The 24,567-nt window shown below is 31.5% G+C and overlaps 1 protein-coding gene across 9 annotated transcripts in view; it reads right to left on the reverse strand.

The window, feature by feature from the left end:
* Nucleotides 1–13,606: 13,606 nt before the first annotated feature.
* LOC134728103 (uncharacterized) overlaps nucleotides 13,607–24,567 on the reverse strand; it is a 58,705-nt gene continuing 47,744 nt past the window's right edge. For 7 of the 9 annotated variants that reach the window (XM_063592528.1, XM_063592524.1, XM_063592527.1 and 4 more), the window contains exons 2-6: nucleotides 22,612–23,042; nucleotides 20,871–21,122; nucleotides 20,239–20,550; nucleotides 17,043–17,184; nucleotides 13,607–16,140 (exon numbers count right to left, since the gene is read on the reverse strand). In XM_063592528.1, coding sequence (XP_063448598.1) covers nucleotides 13,938–16,140; nucleotides 17,043–17,184; nucleotides 20,239–20,550; nucleotides 20,871–21,122; nucleotides 22,612–23,035 — 3,333 coding nt within the window. In that variant the 5' untranslated portion in view covers nucleotides 23,036–23,042 and the 3' untranslated portion in view covers nucleotides 13,607–13,937. Of the gene's footprint in view, nucleotides 16,141–17,042; nucleotides 17,185–20,238; nucleotides 20,551–20,870; nucleotides 21,123–22,611; nucleotides 23,043–23,424; nucleotides 23,572–24,567 lie in introns of those variants that run through there. The other 2 variants (XM_063592525.1, XM_063592531.1) reach the window with 2 other exon arrangements.

Consider the following 24,567-nt stretch of genomic DNA (forward strand, 5'->3'; position numbering starts at 1 on the left):
ATATCAAAGAAGCTGGCCCTTCACAATGTCAACTTATTTTTTATTATTGTGATGTAACATTTTGATTAATTTGGAGATTTGAAAAGCCGGTCCTTATCGCTTGCCACCGTTCAAAACTGAGATTACGGATATACCTTTTGAATAATTGAATTGTACTTAATCATACATGAACACACTGTTGCTTCGAATTTTATCGTAATGTATAATATATATTTTAATACCCCTGTTTACTTGTCTATGTTTAGATATGTAGGTCTCATTGATGGTCATCGCAAAATTGACCTTTACGTCTGCAGAATGTTCTGAATGTTAAAAATTGATGATTTATTTTTATCAACGCAACAATTAATATTCTAGTTTTGATCATACATATATTATAAAAACATCCATTTGAAGGTACTATTATTATAGTAAATTACTTTACATTACAAATGTTCTCACATGTAAAGATAGAAATATATTCTTTAAAAAAGCTTTAAGTGTCATTGAAAAATATAGTCTTGGTATAATTATCATAGGCGGTGATATGAATGAAACGCTTAATATAAAAGATAGAAAAAGTAATAGAAAAGATCAACAAAAAATAAAAAATAAGACAAATGGGCTAAAAACTCTGATAAAAAAACTAAAAGTTATAGATATATGGAGAGCTATAAATCCAAATAAAACGCAATATACCTGGAAAAGGAAAAATAATGAAGTAGCTAGTAGAATTGATTATTTTCTAGTAAGTGAAGATGTGAGACCAAGAGTACTCAGCACTGATATACGACCTGCAACAATTCAATATACAGATCACTTAGCGATTTCACTTAAAATTAATCATTGTCAAGGGAACAAAGGAAAGGGATACTTCAAATTAAACAACAATATTCTTAACGACGAATCATACAAAATAAAAATAAATACTTTGATAGATAAATATGAAAAATTAAGAAATAAAAAAGTCAAGCAATCGTGTGGGATCTTTTTAAAATAGAAGTAAGAGAACTATAGAACATTGTAAATTAAAAGCTAAACATAAAAGAGATGAAATTACAAAACTAGAACAAGAACTTAAACTTTTGAATGAAATTCATGATAACAACCTGGATGGAAAAAATAATAATTTGCCAAATATAATAGATTCAATAAATAAAACAGAAGAAACGCTACAAACTCTATATTCAGATAAAATAAAAGGGGCACAAATAAGATCACGAGTTAAATGGATAGAAGAGGGCGAAAAAAATACAAAATATTTTTTTGGGATTAGAAAAATCAAGACAAACAAGGAAAAACATTGCTGCTATAAGGGACAGTAAAGGAGAAATAACAGAAGATCAAGGCAAAATATTAGAAACGGGGAGAAATTATTATGTCAATTTATATAAGTCAACTAACCCTGATCTAACAGAAATTGAAAATTATATTGAAAAAACTAAAATAAATTACAAATTAAGTACAAAAGAAGGTAATGAAATTGACGGCAACCTGACAATAGAGGAATGTACACAATCTGTTTTTAAAATGAAACTTAATAAAACACCAGGTATCGATGGTCTCTCAATTGAATTTTATAGAGCTTTCTGGTCGAACTTACAAAACTTTGCTGTAGATGTTTTAAATAATTGCTATGAAAAAAAAGAATTAACAAATTTTCAGAAACTTGGATTGATTACCCTTATATACAAGAAAAACGACCCATTAAATTTAGATAATTATAGACCAATTACCTTAATAAATGTAGATACCAAAATTATAGCATACTCTCTTGCACAAAGACTGAAACCAATATTGCATAAAATCATTCATAGTGATCAAAACGGTTATGTAAAAAACAGATATATAGGATTTAATATTAGACAAATCCAAGATATTATAGATTATTCGGAAAAATTCAATGTAGATGGAGCTATCCTATTTTTAGACTTCACAAAGGCATTTGACTCGCTAGAATGGGAATTTATGTATTGTTCTTTAAAGAAATTTGGCTTCCAGGAATCTCTTTTGAGGTGGATAAATACTTTATACACAGATATAAAGGGTTGCATATTAAATAATGGCTGGATTTCAAGACCCTTCAACATTGAGCGCGGAATCCGTCAAGGGTGTCCCGCGAGTTCTATAATTTTCGTAATTGCTGTTGAAATTTTAGCTAGTAGATTAAGACAAAATAAAAATTTTAAAGGTTTTCAAATTAAACTAGATAATAAAACCCATACATTAAAATTAAGCCAGCTTGCAGACGACACCACTTTACTTTTAAATTCAAAACAAGAAGTGTCATTAACTCTGAATATTATAGAATTTTTTGGATCACTTTCAGGCCTAAAGCTTAACCGAAATAAAACAGAAGGAATATGGCTCGGCAATTTAAAGTCCTGCAAAGATAAAGTTGAAAACATTAATTTTACACAAAAACCTATAACAGTTTTGGGAATATACTTTGGACTTAATAAAAATGAGTGTAAAAAATTAAACTTGCAACGACAATACGAAAAATCTGAAAAAATAGTTAAAGATTGGAATAAAAGAAATTTAACTATGTTAGGTAAGATAACTCTTGTTAAATCATTAATCTTACCAAATATTACTTATGTTGCATCTGTAACCGAAATTGATAACGAATACCTAGCAAAATTTAAAAAATTAATATACAATTTCAATAATAAATCTGAAAAGGTTAAAAGGGATATAATAAGTAAAAACTACCATGCTGGCGGGCTTAAAATGATAAACATAGATAAATATCTAGAAGCGATAAATATTAGTTGGGTAAAAAAAACTCATCGACAACGAAGATCTATCACCCAATTAGAAAGTATTACCAAGATTTTATTTTGATAAATTTGGACAAGAATTCCTTATATTTAAAATGAATTTCAACAATATTAATTTGGTCTATAAACTGAAAGAACTAATTCCACAATTTTACTTAAGAATAATCAAATCATGGATAAATACAAAATCTGAAAAGGAATTGGATCATCTATCATATAAACAAATAAGACAGCAGCTTATATGGGGCAATAAAAATATCAAATTAAACGGTAAATGTCTCATCTTCAAAAACTGGATAAACAGCAAAATTCTTTTTTTAAATGACGCTATTGATAATAAAGGAAAATTTTATCAAAACATGATCTTAGATAAACTTTCCTGTCATGCTAACTGGTTTTCAGAATATTCTAAATTAATGAAAGCAATACCAAAACAGTGGTTACAAGAGCTAACTAAAGAAGAATCATTAAAAACAAAAGTTGCCATTGACTCCGAATATAAATTTAAAGATAAAAAAGGAAAAATGGTATCACTTAAAAACATTTCCTCCAAAGACATTTACATCTCCCTCTTAAATAGATATTCTGAAAAACCAATAGGATTTTAAAAATGGGACAACATCTTTATCTTGGAAAACAACACAAACAAAAGACAACAAATGCTAAATTATATCTTTTATTATATACAAGATAATAAATTCAAAATGTTAAGATGGAAATTTCTGCACTACATTTTACCAACCAAACAATTACTTTTCTCTTGGAAAATAACTAAAACTCCGCTATGTAATATTTGTGATGTCATCGAAGATTATGAGCACTACTTTTTAGCATGCAAATTTCTGAAATCATTTTGGGATCAAATAAAACTTTTACTTGATAAACTTAAAATAGGACATCACATCATATCAATTAAATCACTTTTGTACGGATACAAAATAAACGATACAAGTTACTACAGTATTAATGATTTAATTACAATTATTCTTTTTACTGTATACAAAGGATAATAAAATTGAGAATGGAAATGGGGAATGTGTCAAAGAGACAACAACCCGACCAAATAAAAAAACAACAGCAGAAGGTCACCAACAGGTCTTCAATGTAGCGAGAAATTCCCGCACCCGGAGGCGTCCTTCAGCTGGCCCCTAAACAAATATATACTTGTTCAGTGATAATGAACGCCATACTAATTTCCAAATTGTACACAAGAAACTAATATAAAAATAATACAAGACTAAAAAAGGCCAGAGGGCTCCTGATTTGGGACAGGCGCAAAAAATGCGGCGGGGTTAAACATGTTTGTGAGATCTCAACCCTCCCCCTATACCTCTAACCAATGTAGAAAAATAAACGCATAACAATACGCACATTAAAATTTAGTTCACGAGAAGTCCGAGTCTGATGTCAGAAGATGTAACCAAAGAAAATAAACAAAATGACAATAATACATAAATAACAACAGACTACTAGCAGTTAACTGACATGCCAGCTCCAGACTTCAATTAAACTGACTGAAAGATTATGATTTCATCATATGAACATCAGGCACAATCCTTCCCGTTAGGGGTTTAGTATCATACCATCATAACATATATGAGAAGAACATAACCCGCGTCATGCCAACAACTGTTTTTAGAATAAATGTCTTTAGTTCCGACGCAAAGACCTTGTCAGTGACTCAATATTAACGCCAAAATATGCAATCTTTAATGACTTGACAACAGTATCGTAATTATATCCCTTCTTAATCAGTCTATTTAAAGGTTTTGTAAGTTTCTGAGGTGAATACTGACACCTTTGTGCTTTATAAAGAATATTTCCATAAAAAATTGGATGTGAAATACCTGAACGTATAAAAAGTCTGCATGTTGAGCTATATTTACGAATGATGTCTTTATACCGATGATAAAATTTAGTAAAAGTTTTGACTAGTTTGTGATATCGAAAACCCTGGTGTAATAATTTTTCAGTAATACATAAATTTCTCTCGTTAAAATCTAAAACATTGTTACAAACACGAGCGAATCGTACAAGTTGAGATATATAAACACCGTAAGATGGTGACAAGGGAACGTCACCATCTAAAAACGGATAATTAACGATAGGAAATGAAAAATCATCCCTTTTATCATAAATTTTAGTATTCAGCTTTCCGTTAGTGATATAGATATCAAGATCGAGGAAAGGGCAGTGGTCATTATTAGTATTAGCTTTATTTAAAGTAAGTTCAGCAGGATAAATTTCATTAATATACATACTGAAGTCGTCATTATTGAGAGCCAAAATATCATCCAAATATCTAAAAGTATTATTAAATTTGTTTATCAGATGTTGTTTTGATGGGTCTTTGCTTATTTTTGTCATAAATTGTAACTCATAACAATACAAAAAGAGGTCCGCAATAAGTGGTGCACAGTTAGTCCCCATTGGAATTCCGATAATCTGACGAAATACGGAATCCCCAAAACGAACAAAAATGTTATCTAGTAGAAATTCAAGGGCATATATAGTATCAAAGCATGTCCAATTAACATAGTTTTTTTGTTTATTGGTACTAAAAAATGACCTAAAAGAGTTTGAACATATATATTCACATTCTGATTTTTTGAATGCCCATTTAATTAGGTGTGTGAATTTTTTCTTAATGAGAATGTGAGGCAATGTGGTATACAGGGTAGAAAAATCAAAACTTTGAACAGATTCAAAATCACCAATATGAGCATGCAATTTATCAAGTACTTCCAACGAGTTCTTGACACTCCAAAAGTAATTTATTCCACTATTTTCGAAGGCCTTATTTGAACAATTTATTATAAGGTTTTTAATTGTACCAAGTGTGCTGGTAAGAAGAATAGACAATTTAGTAGTTGAACAATGGCTTGAAGACGAAATAAATCTATATTTGTAAGGGGTTTTGTGTAGCTTTGGAAGCCAATACATAGTTGGGACTTTCATTGTATTTGGCTCTTCTTGTAAAGCGGTGGCTAAAATTTTATGTTTGTTACAGATTTCGTTTTCTGAAAATGGAGTCAGTTGGAATGTTGGTGAATTGGTGATTTCCTTTTCAGAACCTCAATGTAAAATTTACGTCAAACAATAATAATATTATTAGCAGCTTTATCGGCCGGGACAAAAACAAATTCCTTGGCTAGTTCTTTTAGTTTATGTTTGATACGAGAAATAGGTTTATTGTGGTTATTGTTAATAGTAAAATGTTCTTTAAAATGTTGAATACGTATATCAACTATCTTCATTACTGAATTAAAAAAAGAGTCCAAAGATTTTTTGTCAGCTTTTTCCCGTTTTATCCATTTCATACAGTAAGTATGGAGTGAGTCGTGGATGATATTACGACACTCATTCCAATTAATAATTGACGGGGGACGATATTTAGGTCCTTTACTGAGGAATGATTTTAATTCTCGGTCTTGAACGATGTTAAGATCTCCTGTTAAAACATGGAAAATGGGTCCATAAGTATATGCGGAATTACTGCAATTACATGAAGTAGGTGTATTTTCACTGATATTAACATCTTTACACAATTGACTATAATTAAACACAAATTTCCGGGTAGATTTCTTGTACATATAACAAATAAGAGGTAGCTCATTATTGTCAAAATAACCAGGAATTTGTTCTTTAACAGAATGGTCGTTAAATATACCGGCAATATTTACAAAATCAAAGCCTTTATTGACATACTTAATTTTAATAAAATGTTTTTTATGATCTTCAGGGCGATCAATTTTGGGAAATAATTTAGAATAACAATATGCCATAATAATTTGAACAATTTCATACTTACGACTGCTATATGAAATTGTGTTGCAATCCTCCAAAATTTTATTTAACTTATTAACCGGTAACGAACAGAGTTTTGTTAACAGATAATGTCTGCCGTTGTTTTTTGAAATAGAAATTAGGTCCGAAATATTGGTATGGTTGGCCCGAAATTTTCTTTGATTGCGATTTGTTCTACGACCGTGAGAACGGTTTTTACGAACAGTTTTAGAAACTATATCCAAAATGTTAACGGAATTGGTTCTAGATATATTACCAATTCCCATGATATTATCCTTTAGACCGAGAGGGTAAACTGTCTGTAATTTTTTAATCAAATTTAATTCAATTATTTTACGTGATCGTACAAACTTTGAATGCGATTCACCAGGCTGCTTAGTTACTACTTCTAAAGGTTGAACTGCTAAATATTTAAACGGATGGCTGTGCTTCTTAAGGTGTTGGTAAATGATACTTTTGAATTTATTTGGTCTTTTAAAACGATACAGATGTTCTTGAGTGCGTTTAGATAAATATCGTCCGGTTTCTCCTACGTACTGAATACCACACCCCTGTTTGTTTCATGTGAGTAAATAAATAATACTGTTTGTTTTTCAAGTTATATCAGTTTCAAAATTTAAAGAAAATGTGCGACCATTAAACGTGGACTTTACCGTATTGTTGGTGGAAAGACGGGGACATGTAAGTAATTTTTTGGCATGACACTTATCGATAGAAGGGTAACCACGATTTGTATTGTTAAAAATGTTAGCGATGGTAGAATTTTTAGATAACCGAGTTTGAAGATTGAGACGTGTAGATACCCTTTGAACAAGTTTAGTTTTTAGTAATTTTCCGTTTCTAAGCTTCATAATTGTTTTGTTAGTGAATTACATAATAAAGGAGCAAAGATTGGCGTCCAGAATAAGAACCAGCATACAATAATTAAAGTTATGTAAAATTGATAAATTTTTGTTCGGCTGAAAATGTCAAACGCTATCAGTATAAATTACCCGAAAAAGATAGTGTATATCAGGGTAGGACTAATGGCTGACTAAATAGTAGCATGGGGCTGAATATTGAAATACTACTTTTTGATAAATATTTCTAAAGTAATGAACTAGAGCAGTTCTCGCTCGGACACACACTCCATAATCTAGTATATTATTAGAGCATAAACCTGAATACTATATATCCGAACAAAAAACAAAACAAATTAATATGTTTGAAATTTTCAAAAAAGAATTTCTTCAATATCATGAAATATTGATAAATAAAGAAGGCAAATATGAAAAATTCCATAATCTGGTTGCAGCAAAAATTAAATTAATTTCATAAATAAGAAGTTATTATACATCATGTTATCATATTTCTATTCAGTTACATACATGCCTTTATTACTATATATACAAATTGTGCACTTACAAGTACTAACTTATCAATAAAATGCTATATACTAACGTTAACGAGGCTGGGATAAGGTACCGGTACTCATGTATCTCTAACAAATGTAAAATTCAAATAGAATATTATAACATTAAAAAAAAAAAAAAAAAAAAAAAAAATGTTCTCCTAATGTATGTAAATGAAAATTGTTCATATTAGCAAACAACGAAAGACAATTAAAGACATTTTGCAATTTGTATTTGTAGTCTTTATGTTGATATACCAGTAAACGTTTATACTCATAAGAACTCACACAGATATCAGGTTCCTACTTTGATGCGCGATTGTCAACAAGAGACTCACTAGTGACACTCGAATGAATCAAACAATTTATTTGAAATGCCGAATAGATTACAAATCTAAATATCATCGAGGACCAAATATTTCGAAAGATTTGCTGAATACAGCTAAGGTTAACTATTCATTGGGTGAAAACATGGATTATGTCGAACAATTTGAAGTTTTGTAAACGTTAAACTTATAGATAGGACAATATCAATTATAGTTCATGTCAACATATCAGTACTGACCACTGGGCTGGCAAAAGGCTCGCTGATTAAAAAAAAAGGAAATAGTATTATACTCCTTTTCAAATGTAATCAAACGATTAAACAGAAAACAAATCCAGGTTACAAACTAAATCCTAGGAACACACGTCAACTACAAGAGGGAAACAACTGAACAACACAATCACTGAAATGCAACAAAAAACAAACGCACGCATACATAGAAACGGGGTCTTTGATAACAACTGCCATATTCTTGACTTGGTTCAGGACGTTTTAAGAACAAATGGTGGGTTGACCCTGGTTCTATGGCCAGCAAAAACCTCATGCTTATATGACAATGTTAAAATAAATATCACTGAAATGACAACACTACGTAACAGTAATACAGTACAAGCACACAAAAAAAAGCACAGACACACGCACCATTGGATTATATAATAGTACATTTTAACATGTAAACCGCAGAATAACAAATGTCACCACAACCAGTGACGTATTATGTCTTTTTTGTTCACACATCGTTTAAAATATAATGAAATTTGATGCGACTGTCCTACAAGTCAGAGATTTAGCGCTATTAAACCAGGTTCAATCCACCATTTTCTACATTTGAAAATTCCTGTACCAAGTCAGGACTATGACAGTTGTTGTCCATTCGGTTGATGTGTTTTATCATTTGATTTTGCCATTTGATTTGGGACGTCACTGGTGAGTCTCTTGTTGACGAAACGCGCATCAAAGTAGGAACCTGATATCTTTATGAGATCTTCTGAGTATCAACGATCACTGGTATATTAACATAAAGACTTCAAATACAAATTGTATGAGCGTCACTGATGAGTCTTATGTAAACAGACGAAACGCGCGTCTGGCGTACTAAATTAAAATCCTGGTACCTTTTTTTGGTTTTTTTATGTTGTGTCATGTGTACTATTGTTTTTCTGTTTGTCTTTTTCAATTTTAGCCATGGCGTTGTCAGTTTGTTTTAGCTTTATGAGTTTGACTGTCTCTTTGGTATCTTTCTTCCCTCTTTTTATAACTATTTGATTCGACATGTGTATAACAGTAAACGTTTTAATCTGATTACAAAAAAATAACGATCATTTTAAAAATGGTACATACAAAACAAACATATAAATTCCTAAATGCCCTATACAGACTGATATATAAGTTATTTATTATAAAATGATATGGGTATTTTATCTCGTGTATATTTAGTGAAATACTGTTTTATACTTAGTAAATCAGAAAAAAGATAGTGATATGGGAAAGATACAATGGTGGTTGAATAAACTAACCATATATACCAAGATTAAATTAAAAACTTCCTCGATAAGTCAACATAAAACTTGAAGATGCTTTTTTCAAAATTAACACAGAAATATGACAAACAGGTAAACATTCAGAAATATTTCATTCTCTTCAATGATTCGATACCTATTTATCTTTTTAAATAAAAACGAATAGGAATTAAATTTGATATATTTAGAAAAACAGTTACCACCCTTTGAACACTTGGTTTTTTATGTAATGGTGGATTGATTGTATGCTCTGATTGAATAGACTGTGTCTTTGGTGGTCGAATATGGCCATTTCATCTTGTCGCGTTTTAGCGTTTTTTTCCTTTCACTTACGAGAAATTGAAATCGATAAATCAAGAGAGCAAGAACGCGAAAACGTTTGATTTCTCTAATTCGTATTTTCGCTTTCTCGAATTCTCGATTTCCTTTCTCGATTTACCTAATTCCTGTTTTCCCAATTTATCTAATTCATGTTTGCAAAGTGAAAGAAGGGAGAAAAACACGAAAACGCGAAAAGGTGAAATGGCCTCATCCGACAACCGTATGTATCTGATATTTACCATAACAGTTTATCATACTGTTGGATGATCCAACAAATCCGGTTTACAATGGACATTGAATAGAGTTACATGAATACTCTACATTTTTTATATGAAACGATGAACTGCAGAACAAAATTTTAATCATTGTATTTATAAGATGTTAAGTTACAACCACTGGGCCGAAAGTATAAAAAGCCCAGTAGTCAGCACTTATAAAATAATAGTTATTGCTTAAAGTGAAATCTATTGGATTACTTAATATGTAAACTTAATCACTGTAATACCAAACTCAAATGTAACAAAGAAACACAAAAGGGCATATAGACAAATCACAAAAGCAAAAATGAAAGCCAAAAATACAAAAATCTACCATAGTAAAATAACACAATGACCGGATTTATAAGTACCGAGCCACATCAAATGAATATTATAAAAAATAGAACAGTAAAAGTAATATTCAAAAAAGACAAATACAAGCATACTAAAAAAACATTATTAAGAGGAAAAATGACGTCAGTACCGAGAATCTACACTTTTAGACCATCGTGCATTATTTCCGAAGTTGATACAGAATATTTGTCAACAAGCTCTTGGTACCTTTTTTTGTAAAAAAAGGACGTGACGCTCGTTGACATAACCCTGGTTCATTAACTTTCTGCTCAGACAATTGTGGCGTTTGACAAAAATCTGAGGATCAACTGTAAACTCTTGAATACCAAATACGTTCGAAAATGTTTATTTTCCATATGCAAGTGAAATTGTTATATTGCTATTAGATAAAGGCTTTTATGGATTTACTACGTCTGGAACACTCAAAGCTGATTGTAGTTGACTTTATAACGATTTCAGCTTTTTAATTTGCTACTTACCATTTTTCAAGAACTCAGCATCTGCTCTAAATTCTATGGCGTTTACATATCTAAATGTATCCATTACGCTCGTTCAGTGTAACGTTATATATTGTCGCCAACAACTGTAATGTGTCCTGTCACAACATCTGCACCTACATGGTTATCAAGCAAGACGATTGAAATCAGCACTTTATAATAAGTTTAATGGTGATCAACATAATTAAGTTGAACGACAAAACGTCGTTGTGTGTCAACAGACCGTCGACATCTGTTTTTGGAATTTGAACTTTATAAATACCAAAACAATGTGTAGTCTAGATTCATTTTACAGTGGAGTTGTAACAAAATGATGTGTAACATACACAACTTGGTCGTACAACCGTCAGAACCTGTTTGGCAATTTTCTTATGCTGTTCTTTTACTTTCGCGTGTCGGTTAGTCCAAATATCAGTTAGTACCTTTGTAAAGACAAAATGCGCATTTATGTGTGTATCAATTCAGACTATTGTGGTCATGGATTGTTCGTTATTTTTTGTCACCTTTCCGGAGCACATGAGATCTCCCTTTGTTTTTGGTGGGGTTCGTGTTGGTTGTTTTTTGGTTTTCTATGTTGTGTCATGTGTACTATTGTTTTTCTGTTTGTCTTTTTCATTTTTTGCCATGGCGTTGTCAGTTTGTTTTAGATTTATGAGTTCTTTCGTAGATATTGGATTGGAGTTTTTTTAAAGAGCTATAGTACTGCCAAATTTATTGGTGAATTTTGATACCTTCTTTATGTATTAGAAATAAGATGCTCAATGAGGTAACTGATTTAAATAAATGCACTCATCACAAGGGTTTCATTCATCGCAACACGTGTGCCCTATATTGTCAGACCTGAATCAGTAACAGTGATTTAACTCTGTCTACGTCGTCATCTATGTGTACATTGACAATAAGTCTCATATAGGCAAAATGATGGGCGGAAAGAACACGAAATAATATGTTTAACGAGTTTTATTCTCTCTACAATCTAATACCCATAAATGCATCAAATTCATAAATGCATTTGTTTACAAAATATCACAGATTTTAATCACAGATCACTTTATAAATTAACATATATTACTTGTAATGACTTTTTCTAAATAGGCTATCATCATAAAATTTTACAGTTAGATACTAGTATTATATATTGTCAGAGAAACTCAAATATCTGTATGTGCTGTAAAAGTTTATAAAGCTAAAACTATAAGTAGGTACGCTGAATAATTGTATGTTATACTTGAAATTAACTCCACAAAAGAAATGAAAAGATGTTTACTCCATACTTATAGATTATCGTCGATCATCTCAGCGAAATTAATTTTCTCGCTTGAGTCGGATATCGCTGTTTATCGCTATTTTACCTATGACGATGTTGTCAATTTCTGTAACAACGTCACGTGCGTCTATAGTTTCTTGCGACAATTTACCATCTCAAGTAGAATGATATGAAAAATTATCACAAAAAAAGATCAAAGGTACAAAAGGAAAATACGCAAAAAAGCGATAATATGGCTTATCACATCGTCAAGGTCGGATGTAAGAGAAAAACATCTGATTTTCATGAATACCTTTATTTAAAAAAGTATATATGTAGACAAATTATCATTGTTAAAATTATCAAATATAACTTTTTCATTTTTTTTATGAACAAAATTATCTGAAATTACAACAAATGTGTACGTATAACTGAATTTCAATGCAATGGAACAGTTTTTAACTTCTTTTCTAAAGTTTTATTTTTAATATTATAATATGTCATTTCAGGTTATAAATTATGCTTTAATCATTTATTTTCTTCTTTTAATACAAAGCATTTTTTTTTCAAAAATAAAATGATGAAATGAAAACTTCGAAACATAAGAATGTTCTTTCGCCATTTCCCATTACATCAAACAAGATTTCCATTTTATGGTTTTATATAACGAAATCGAATACTATCATATAACTAAGTGGTAATACCAACTAGTTATCTCTTGAATAATGCTTACAATGATGGGTAACATATTTGATTTATTTATATTCATTTTGTCATTGTTTGTATATGCATTACGATTAGTTTTGTTTTCTTTCTTATATAAGTGTACTCTATTGTCGTGAATTATAAATCTTCATTTTATAACAATTAAGAAGTTGTCTTAATTGATCAATGACCTTATTCCATAAATATTAGATCAGGCAATGCAGTTATCCAAAAATGTTGACATGTGTTTTTTCTGCCTATCCTATTGTATGCCTCAAATATACACCCTTACATTTTATTTGAACTATTGTTAATGTATGAAAGATTCGCAGGTATTCCAAAAACATGTATACTAAAGGTAATAACAAAACAATATAAAATAAAATCCTACAAATAATATTTTTCATAAAAGAAACATTAAACATACATTTTTGTGGTTGGCCTGTATACACGTAAGTTATTCGTAAACACCTATTGAAACTCTGTCCTATTCGAACGAGTTCTTTAGTCCCAAAGCTGTTCAGAAAAGGCGGAATTAATTGCACACAAAACAGTCATTCTAGTTTTAAATTGTATATTTAGACTTTTAATAGACATTTTGTTTTAATTTTAATATTAAAAACTCCGTAACAGCATTGCTTACAGTGATTGCGTAGAATAGAAAGCTATAAAAAAACGGAATAAAGAGTGCAATCTGACAGATCAAATGAATGGATTGTTTGCGACATAATTAACTAATAGAACATATACTACCTAAATTGAAAGAAGTAAGTGTTTAGCATCTTCTAACCCTATGACTTTTAATTGTACAAATTTTGTATGAGAAATGACGTTCTTTCCTTCTAGTGTTACTTTTGTATTCTTCAGAACAAGTTTCATCAGACTCCTGTTGTCAGCAATGGCGTTGGCGAGAAGTTTGGACATCTCAGTATCCAGCTCACAGTTACTCAAATCTAAAATCTGAAGAGTTCGAGTAAGACGAAGGCATTCACTTAGTGTGATAACACCCGGTCGATCAAGTTTGGCACCACAAAGTTTGAGATGTTTAATTGTCGGACATATCTTAAGACCCTGTAATACAGCAACAAAATCAGACCCAGCTAGTTGTGTGTTTGTGATATCAAGTTTTGTTAATGAATTCGCATGTTCTAATTTATAACTGAGTTCAGAAGCGCACATCATGTTCAATTTACATCCGGTAAAGTTAAGATCATGAATTGTGGTTGGAAGGTGTTGCAGTACAAAGTATGCAATGGCGGCCTTACTACCATTCAGGAAAGCAAACTCCTTGGTTTTTGTCATGTTTTCGCACGCATTTTGTAATGTGGCCCATGTATCTGCGGTCACGTGTTTGATTGATTTCTTACATATATCAGTGAGAACAATACTTTCTACGGAACCAACTTCGGTCATGAAGGCGTCCAAAATTCTAGCCATTAAATCTAAGGTTGACCAATGAATCTTTAGGTGTTTGATGCAACCTGTCTTTGCCACTCCTTTTGCAAATTCCGTATACACTGCTGCCTGACTTGAATACGACGGTTGTAAAACAAGGTCTAGATAAGTTATTCGATTGGCATCTACTGTCATCACAAGAGGTAGAGCCTCTAAGGTTTTAGTCGAAATAAGTCCATCCCTTTTTATAATCATTTTGGCAGGTAATGATTGAGCAACAATCTCACACATGTCTTCCCTATAATCACACTCGGTAAGACTCTGTAAACTTATGTTGTAATCCACTAACTTGCCACTCGGTGCATGTGATATACTCGCTCTAGAATCAGCTGATCGAACAGACTGTACATCATCTCCTAGAACCTTAGTGTTACTTATATTACGCATGGCAAGATCAGTGAACAGACTCTTAAGAGTTGACGTATCGTAGTCGTCACGGAAAAGTCCACACAATAACGTGATCATCTGTGAATAGCGAGAGTATTTCATCATTTTATTGTCTTTCAAGATGGTTGACATTTCTTCTAATACAAAATCGCTCAAATGTCTCGCGGCTAGGAAGTCCTGCATGAGTGTGCATGTAAACTTCCAATGAGGTCCATTGAGTCTAAAGAATACACCTAGATTAAATATCATAGAATTGTTGGACGGAGTTACAATTTCATCTTCGAGGTAGGCACGTTTCCCGTCTCTTAATGATTCGAAAGCAAATGTACTGAGCTCGTTTATTGCACTAACAATTTCTTCGGGGAATTCATAGCCTATCACATCAATTTTCTGTCGCTTACAGTAATGGGTTGCCATACTTAAACCAAATACTTCAAATAAATTAGTTATGCAGTCAATGTCATCCAAGTTGGCGGTTTTATTGGTCTGATAAATAGCGAATATAAGAAGGCACACGATTGGTTGACCAAGATGTTTATGCATTACCCATGATTCATTTTCAATCAAGTCGAACAACGCTTGGTGCTTATCCGGATGGGCTTTGAAGTGGTACAGATAAGTTTTAAAGCACCGAGCTACGCTGTGTGAGCTATATCCCATGTTGAAAAGTTTTGAGTCTGGTGAAAATCCTAAACTATGAGATGTATCCGGATTCGTAGCCACAATTACTGTAGCTTGAGGGAGACTGGTACCGGATATGATTTCCTGTAGATCCCGCATCTCTGTCTTTCCTTCGTAGCTATCAATCAGCAGAACAATTTCATGTGAATTTTCTTCCATGGTCGCCCAAAAATCTTTCTGTTTGATTTTAAAATCATCAGGAAATAACCTGTGATAAACCTCGGTTTTAAAATCGCCTTTGATCGTTGCAATGTCGACATGTATTAGTATGTTGTAAGTATATTTGAAGTAATTTTTATGGCTGGCCCATAATTGTGTTATCATTGCACATAGGATAGACTTGCCACTTCCTCCAGCCCCTTCTAGGACAATCCTTTGACCTTTACCATTCGTACAGGGAGGTGGGTATATATCACTCAAATGTAACTTACGTCTGCAGAAAATAACACAAACAATAGTTTTAGCATGTCTCTTAATTTATTAAATGAAATATATAAAGTTAAGAACGTATAAAAAAAAAATGGGTTTGAGATGATATAAAACAGCATTTTTGGTCTTTCATATTTGTTTTTTTGTAAATTATTTTGTTATTCGTTAGTCCATAGTTTTTCATGTCAGTTCCTTTTTAAGACTGACTTTTTCTCATTGTTGAAGGACATATGGTTGCTTATATTTGCTGCCAACCATTACACATTACCCTTTATTATATTCACGGCATTCGTAAAATCCTTGTTTTTAATTAGTTTATCCTATTAACCATACAATCGCTATACTGTACATAATGGATAACATTAATTGGTTTCGATCTATTAATTATCTTTGATTTACTGTAATACATCGTATATCATTTAATAAACGTGTTTGTAAAATATCGGTTGTCTAACATACTTTGTCTAGCATTTAAATTCACGATACAATACTCGAATGAAATAAATCACACATTTAAAATCTGTAATGCATTATCGAATACTAAAAACATAGTAGGCCATAAAAATTGGTCAATACGTGTAGAAAACATATACTGTAAAGTTAGAAATTATTGCGTGCATATATAATTGCGATTTTGTCATTTGAGACTAATATGCGATCCTAATTTTTGCGATATTGAGAAAAATCATGTTTAATTCATATAAATTTAAGACTTATATGCGATCCTAATTTTTGCGATATTGAGAAAAATCATGTTTAATTCAGATAAAAAATTTCAAAATGCGAGGTTGAATTATTGCGATTATAACCCTGTCGCATTTATCGCAATAATAAAAACATCGCAATAATTTCTGAATTAACAGTAGTTATTTTAATTGCAGAATTTGGAAGTGTGGTAATACCTACCCGTTCGAATCCAGAATATCTAGTGGTGTATATAGATCCCTTATATTTACAGAGATGTTATCAGCCCAGGAAAATGGATGACATTTGGCAAACATGGCTTTGTATGTCTGGTAAAGAGAATCCCGGCATACACCAACAACATCTAAAACAATATAAAATGGTATTTATTAGAAGTATGTTATATTTAATGCGTTTCCCTCGGTTTTAGTTTGTTACCCCGATTTTGTTTTTTGTCCATGGATGTATGAGTTTTGAACAGCGGTATACTACTGTTGCCTTTATTAGTTTTAAAGATATGTAGTGTGCTTAGGATCAAAAGACAAAATCAAGCAATATATAAAGGTTCAAATGGGAGGGGAGGTATACTTGATATAAAGACAAAGTTTGGAGTATTTGCAAGTATTTTTAGTTTTAAAGATATGTAGTGTACTTCAGATTAAAAGACAAAATCAAGCAATATATAAAGGTTCAAAATGGAGAAATTTTCAATTCTCATAGACCATTGTAAACTCATTTCTCACTTCAGTGTTTCTGTTGTTTCTTTCTTTTCGGCTTATAGTTGATGTGTTCTTTCGGTTTAAGTCTGTAATCCTGATTCGTTTTCTCGCAGTCGGTTTATGAATTTTGAACAGCGGTATACTGCTGTTGCCTTTATTACTCGTTCTGTTGTTTTGTCTTTCCTTCGGTTTTTTTTTAAGGTTTTTTTTTATGAGGATTTGTAAACTACTTCATTGAAAGACCGACAGGTTTAATGTGTTGCATGCTGTAAGTATTTTAAAAGTGTCATTAGGAGAGTGTTGTATGTATCTTGTCACCAAGCAACATAAGAATGAAATACCAGGTTACCAGCGACTATGTCAGATCATTTAACTCATAAATAAGTTTGTAATTTATCAATAAATATATCATTCAAAACCATCTATATACATTGCTATTTGACACGGTTATTTAAAGTTCTCAGTTTAATAATATAATATGTTCATTGATATTAACTATATATAGGTGTTAACCGTGTTTAATAGAATTTAAACTGTGCAAAAATTTATCTTCAGATCTTAAATTTATCCCAGGATTTTAAAACTTTGTTTTATGATACAAGTTATATGAATACCATTAGCACTATGAATACTTTACGAGTTAAATGTAAAACACCTTTAATATTCTATATATTCTCTTCATCTTTTTCCAATTGAAAAGTTTTAAATTCCTACCATTTTGGCATTTAGATTTTGAATTCCACACCTGGTGAAGTAGACAAATGTCGTTGAATGTACTATTTCCTCAGCAGAAGAGATTATTTTTTTTCTAATACACAAATTTTTGGGGTGTTTTAAATTTGTTCTTTTGGTCTCAATAACTTTGATTTGATATCCATACGGCTTCTGGTAAAAAATTTAAATGAACCCTCCTTATTATCATTTATAAAAAAAAACATGTAGGAGCAATCAAAAGGACTTGGAAACTCTTTAACCTTTTACTATTCTTTTCTTTGATTTATGTAAACAATAATAATTTCTCATTTTACCAGCAAAATGTATATTATACTAAAACAATCAGGCTAAAAGGTGGGGGAGTTTGGGGGGGGGGGTGGATTTGTGGTGCATTCTGGTAAAAGAAACAAACACAAAACTAGATCAGTTAGTGAATACAGTAGGCCACCAGTGAATACAGTGCACAATCTTACCAGTTTTACCACCAAATACTTCACAAGTCAAAGAAAGAAAAGACATATATACAGGTACTACCTTAAAAAAATTACTGATATACTCTTTAATTTTCAATTAATAATTAATTTTAGGGGTTGCCAAATAATGTTGTATTTTTTGTTACATGGTCATCGTACTCAGAGAGAAAACATGAAGAATGTGGATTAAAAAATTAAAAGTGAAAAAAATTATATAAAAAGAATATTCACATAATCAGTGCTTCATAAACAGCTTTGAATGGAACACAAATCTATATAATTTAAAATACTGCTGTTGCTAATAACGCTTATTAGAGGTCCACCCAAAACTTGCTAGAACAACAACAATTAATCAACGAATCAGACACATTGTATAAATATATAGCAGTATAAAATCAATGTCTACATTTTAGCCATACAATACAGCTGCATAGTCTCTTTTAAAAGTCTAAAAACAATACATATTCAGTTGAAGACCTGGCAAAGAATATTCATTTTTGCTTTTGAAACGTTGCACTTTTACTGTTAAGTTTCTGCTACACCAAATATTTCGTTCTTACGATAAAAAAACAACTGTTATCCTTGCTTATAATGATAATGTGCAAATCAACGAATGATGAAAACGTGCGAAAGACCAAACCTCCGTGGAAATATTCTTTAAAACGTGTCTGATATTAGAAGTGCTTTTCAATTATTTTCCTTCCTCAAATGTCAGAACAAACCAGATGACTTACCAGGTATGTATACCCCTATAGAACGGAAATATTTGTTAATGAACAATTTGAAAGAAAAATCTTAGCAGTACTACATTTAAGATATTTTCAATTACTACTTTTAAAATGTTGGATCGACGAACAAGACAAGAAATGGATATCTAATGGTCGAAATAGACCCCTCTCTGTTTGCAACCAACGTTTCTGTTGGATCAAATACAGCAAAGTGGACTCAGTCAGAAGAAGTATGTCTAAATACAACACTTTACATATAGTTATGTCATGTCAATAATGGGAATGGATGATATAAGTCGAGCTTCCTAAGACAAAACTTACAAACGTTGGAAAAATAAATGAAAATTTACAATACATGTATATTGTGAATTCCTGAAAAGTTGACATGAATAAACTGAAAAGTGAGAGTGTAAACGTGTAGCTTACCCAGTTCCTCTAAGTCTTAAATATATTACAACTATATCAAATCAGCAACTCTAGCTTTAAAACAAAAATCTTACACTTTAATTTGATCTCGTCTCTCCTGTTTTCTTTAAATAGCAAAATGTATAGGAAATATATAATATTCATAAAAAACATTAATACAATGAACATGTATCTGAGGAGAAAAAGGTAAAGAGCAGACTATGAGAATTAACTATAGAACGTAAATTTCTAAATGTATTAAAGGTTATAAATAAATGGCTGTTGCATTTGTTTTACTATAAACTGAATTGTGATGAACGAAATTTGTAAAATCCTAAAATATCTTTAAAAATAATATCCTATATAATTGTTATCTTACCCACTGTGTCTTTTATTCCATGTTTGTAAACTTCTTTCCGGATCGCCATGACAACATCGTACAACTTTTTATACTTGAACTTAATGGAATCACAAAGTGCCTTGAATCCGAAGGACAGTTTTGTGGTATGTATTTTCTCTATGATCGTTTGCATCCTCTCGGAGTTTTTCGATATAGCCAGAATCTCCTGACGTTCGCTGAATTTGAGTACCTGGTTCTGCTGCAGACGATCGAGAATGTCTTCTGCTTGCACGTTATCGACAAACATCCGGTATGTCTTCAGTAAAACAGCTTTGTCTTCTTTTGGGATTCCTGAAACACAAATACCAACATTGTCAAAAGGCTACATTCAAAACAATGTCATAACAGTCCTTATCAATAGAGAGATACAATCCAAAATTAATTTACGCCATATGTCGAAGAGAAACAGACAGCGCCATGCATAGCACAAAGAAATACAAAAAGAAGAGCCACTACATTCGAGTATAAAACAATATAAAGATTAAGCAACACAATCCCCACCCAAAAACCCACGTTGAAAATTCTTTTAACGGTCTAGGATTTGTCTGATTTCCTTCAACTGAAACTTGTTTGCCCCTTTTAGATTTTATAAATTTAATTAAAGGATTTACCATTTTCTTCCTTTTTATTCTTCATTGACCTTCCTCTTTTCCTCGACCCTGTTGATTTAGGTGTCATGACGAGTTTTCTACCGTCTGCCCATTGATCCTGGAACAGATTGACGTAATGGTTCTGTAGGTCTGTTGTTATCATCTCGTGCTCGATTCTGTGTAGACGGACCCTGATTGGTGGACCACCTAACCGAACCAGTACTTCTTTTATCTGGTTCCATAAGACTACAAACTCTTCTGGGGATATCATATCTGAAGAAAACGACATTTATATCATAATATATAAAATAGAGATGAAGATCAACAACATGATTCATTGTTTTGAAATTCATTTAAACAAACTTCAAACCTCAGGGAATGTTTTAACATAATAAGTAGCTTTGACAAACAAAATTTCAATAGTGAAAAAGGGGGTGGGGGTAGGTCAAAACAGGCCTTATCGTATCTTGTCCTCTATCTGTAGTAATAAAAGCTTGAAGAATTCAATAAAAATGCACCAGAAGTGTCAATTGCTATAAGCAGCTTTTAATTTACAAAATCAATTGTAATGTTTATATCTCATTAAACCATTATGATTTAATCGATCTTACAAGTGTCACTTAATTTTTTTTATTATTTGTGTCTAATATTGTAGTATGTAATTTCACACGTTTCATCAAGAAAAAAAAATACAAAAAAAGGATTCAATTCCATATGTTGTGTGTCAACATTGCTTCCACTTCAGATTTTAATTCATATTGTTCGTGCAAAGACGACTAAACGATATATGTGTTTGATCATTGTGAAGGCCATACAGTGACCCACTTGCTTACATTCACATCATTGGAACTGCTGGTTTTTCGTTGGGAATCTAAGGGCACATCTTTGTTTAATTGTTGGTTGTCTGTTATGCCTTTTGATATTTGGCGTACACTTATTGTCATTTACACTGTAAAATATGCGTTGTCCTCTGTTTGTATGGAGGCAAGCCAGAAAAAAAAACCGTAGACAAAACAACAGTTATTCAATTGATTGCCTTTGTCATGATTTATTACAAAGAACACAAAAATTGTTATATCTATTTCGACATGATACCACATAAGAACTGATTAATTGCAGGCGGTGAGAAGTATATGAAAAACTTGTTCTCACGTTAAGTTATCCATTTCGCTGTGAGAAGACGGAATAATTAACGATCTTCTTAAAAGTTTTTATATAAATATTTCACACAATAAAAATAGGATTGTTATACATCATTTTGAAAATGTAGATTGAGGACTTTGTTGTAAAGTGGTTGTTGTCTGTTGTTGTCTGTTCTTTTTTTGGTGTAAACTTTTGATAAAAATTAGGCCATACATTTTTTCGTTTGAATTGTGTCGCAATTTTTATGTCAGTATGCAATGGTATGTGTCTTCTCAATGTCGAAGAACTACGGTGGAGTATAACATTGCTTTTAAAATGCATCTACATTAGTCTCGGGTGCTAAGTTGTCTCGTTGGTTTTGATACCACATCTCATCATCTTATTATTACAATATAGCAAGTTTCATTAGGATCAGCAACCGCGAAATCAAAATAAAACGAATGTCCACCATCTAGTTAAATTTCCCAAAAAACATGTTGACGTGTACCTTGTGTTATATTAAGGTATAAAGGGTTGGTTATTACATATACAAGTGACTATGTTAAGACTCCCACCTCCCCCACACACATATTAGCTAAAATCGCCCTTAAAATGTAGTGAATTCAGTGTCCCTACTCACCCATTCGTGCCACTTTCTGGTGTAAGAGTTGTAACCGAACAATGTCGGCGCTTAGACTACTATCGGTTGGTAGTGGTGCCACGCCCCATCCATTTGGATATGGCGGACACAGATGACATATAGACTGTAGTAAGACACACAAAGATCTGCTGTCATACTGCTGTGAAGAGGTATTCTTCTTATTGAGAGGGTATAACATCTCCCATAGTTTGTCGTTGATAACGTTGGATGTATGTAGACGTTGTAGTACGGCTTTGATGTGTGCCTGGGACAGATGCTCCCTCAGGTTCAATGGAGGATGGACACTGTCAAAGGTGCTACGTAAGGCAAAAGTGCCAGCATCCATTAAAAGCCATACTATTCTCGCTACGTTTTCTCTTTCTTTGTTGGCTATATTCATTTTCTTTGCCCAATTCTGGTCCATATTAGCTCTGAAACAAAGAATGCATATATATGATAAATAATGGACAGCATTTTATGCATAGCGTAAGCAGACTATCCGTCACAGATATGCTATGGCATCAACTCCATATTTCATAATTTTAAAAAGAAGAAATAGGTGAGTTAAACCTCACCAAATGTGTAGTCCAAAATCAGAATCTCAGAAAACTTTCTACTGCTGTACTCTTTCAGGAAAACATGTATGAAATGTATCTCCAAAATAAATTTCACTTTTTAAAAAAAATACTTGAAAAATCCTTCAAGTTATTATATTTGTTTTATTTGTTTTTTATCAATCATTATAATTATTATTATAATAATTATAATTTTAATCAATTCTATATTCAAATTGATATTTATAAATGTACATACATATATTATTAGAAATTGTCTTACCCATCAGCCATACTTTAGTTGGCTATAGTCTATTATAATCACAACTGACTTTTAACCCCACTTATCCTAAGTAAAAACTAAGTGGCATTCCTTATACGTTATATGACGTGACAACGGTCACTTTACTTTCTTTAAAACTAATGATCAAAGTTACGCATTTATAAGTAATATATATTTTATTTTTCTTTTCTTTTCCGTAAGAAAGTGCCGTTTGTTTGTGAGAGGCTGGTCTCTATGGTAACACGACATGACTTAGCAAGTACTACAACACATATTACCTATTTAAATTGATAAAACATTTGGTGAATAGTAATTTTTACTCAAGTGGAGAAAATACCAATTTAAAATCCTTTTTATTTTTGAAAGTGTGTTCGTGTCAATTGATTCCCATAAAATATTAAAACATATAGATTATTTTTGAAAGAAATTTCGTTCCAGCATCAAAAAGGTTTAATATTTTCTATTGACAGTTTATTTATATAGTATTGACAAACATATACAAATACTATCCACTTTATATGGCAGAATAATTATAATAAATTTGTTTATTTAACCAGAACTGCAAAATGTTTAAAGGTAACATGACCTTCTCCATGCACAAACAAGGCAATTTATTCTAATGCATACAATTTATAAACTTTTGTTTTCATTTTTTACGAATATAAAACAAGTACTATAGTACTTACATAACTTGATATCCCAATAACATAAGTATAAAATTTAGAAATCAAAGGAAAAGTTCTACAGGTCAACGTACATAGTAGTCCTTCTTCAAAAGCAAAATTAATACCTTGTAGTAATGATTCTGCTGCAATTTAACCAGACAAGGCTGGGATTAAAATTAAACTACTGGTAACTTTTACTTGGGTGTACGATTCAAACGCTTTGTTATTAAAGTTTACAAATATTTACAATGAATCACTTGCTGTAAGCTTGTTTCAAGTCGGGTTACTCAAGACTGAGACTGCTTATGACTTTGTAATGGAAGACAGAAACGTAATTATGTTAGTCCTTTCTTTCCATTTGCCATGTTAGTGCAGATATTTTGTTTGCTATAAATTTCAGATTTCCTCAAAAAGTTTGTGTATTTTGAAAAATTAAAAAGGATTAAAGTATTAG

The sequence above is a fragment of the Mytilus trossulus genome, chromosome 8, assembly GCF_036588685.1.
Source record: "Mytilus trossulus isolate FHL-02 chromosome 8, PNRI_Mtr1.1.1.hap1, whole genome shotgun sequence".
NCBI classification, from domain to species: Eukaryota; Metazoa; Mollusca; class Bivalvia; order Mytilida; family Mytilidae; genus Mytilus; species Mytilus trossulus.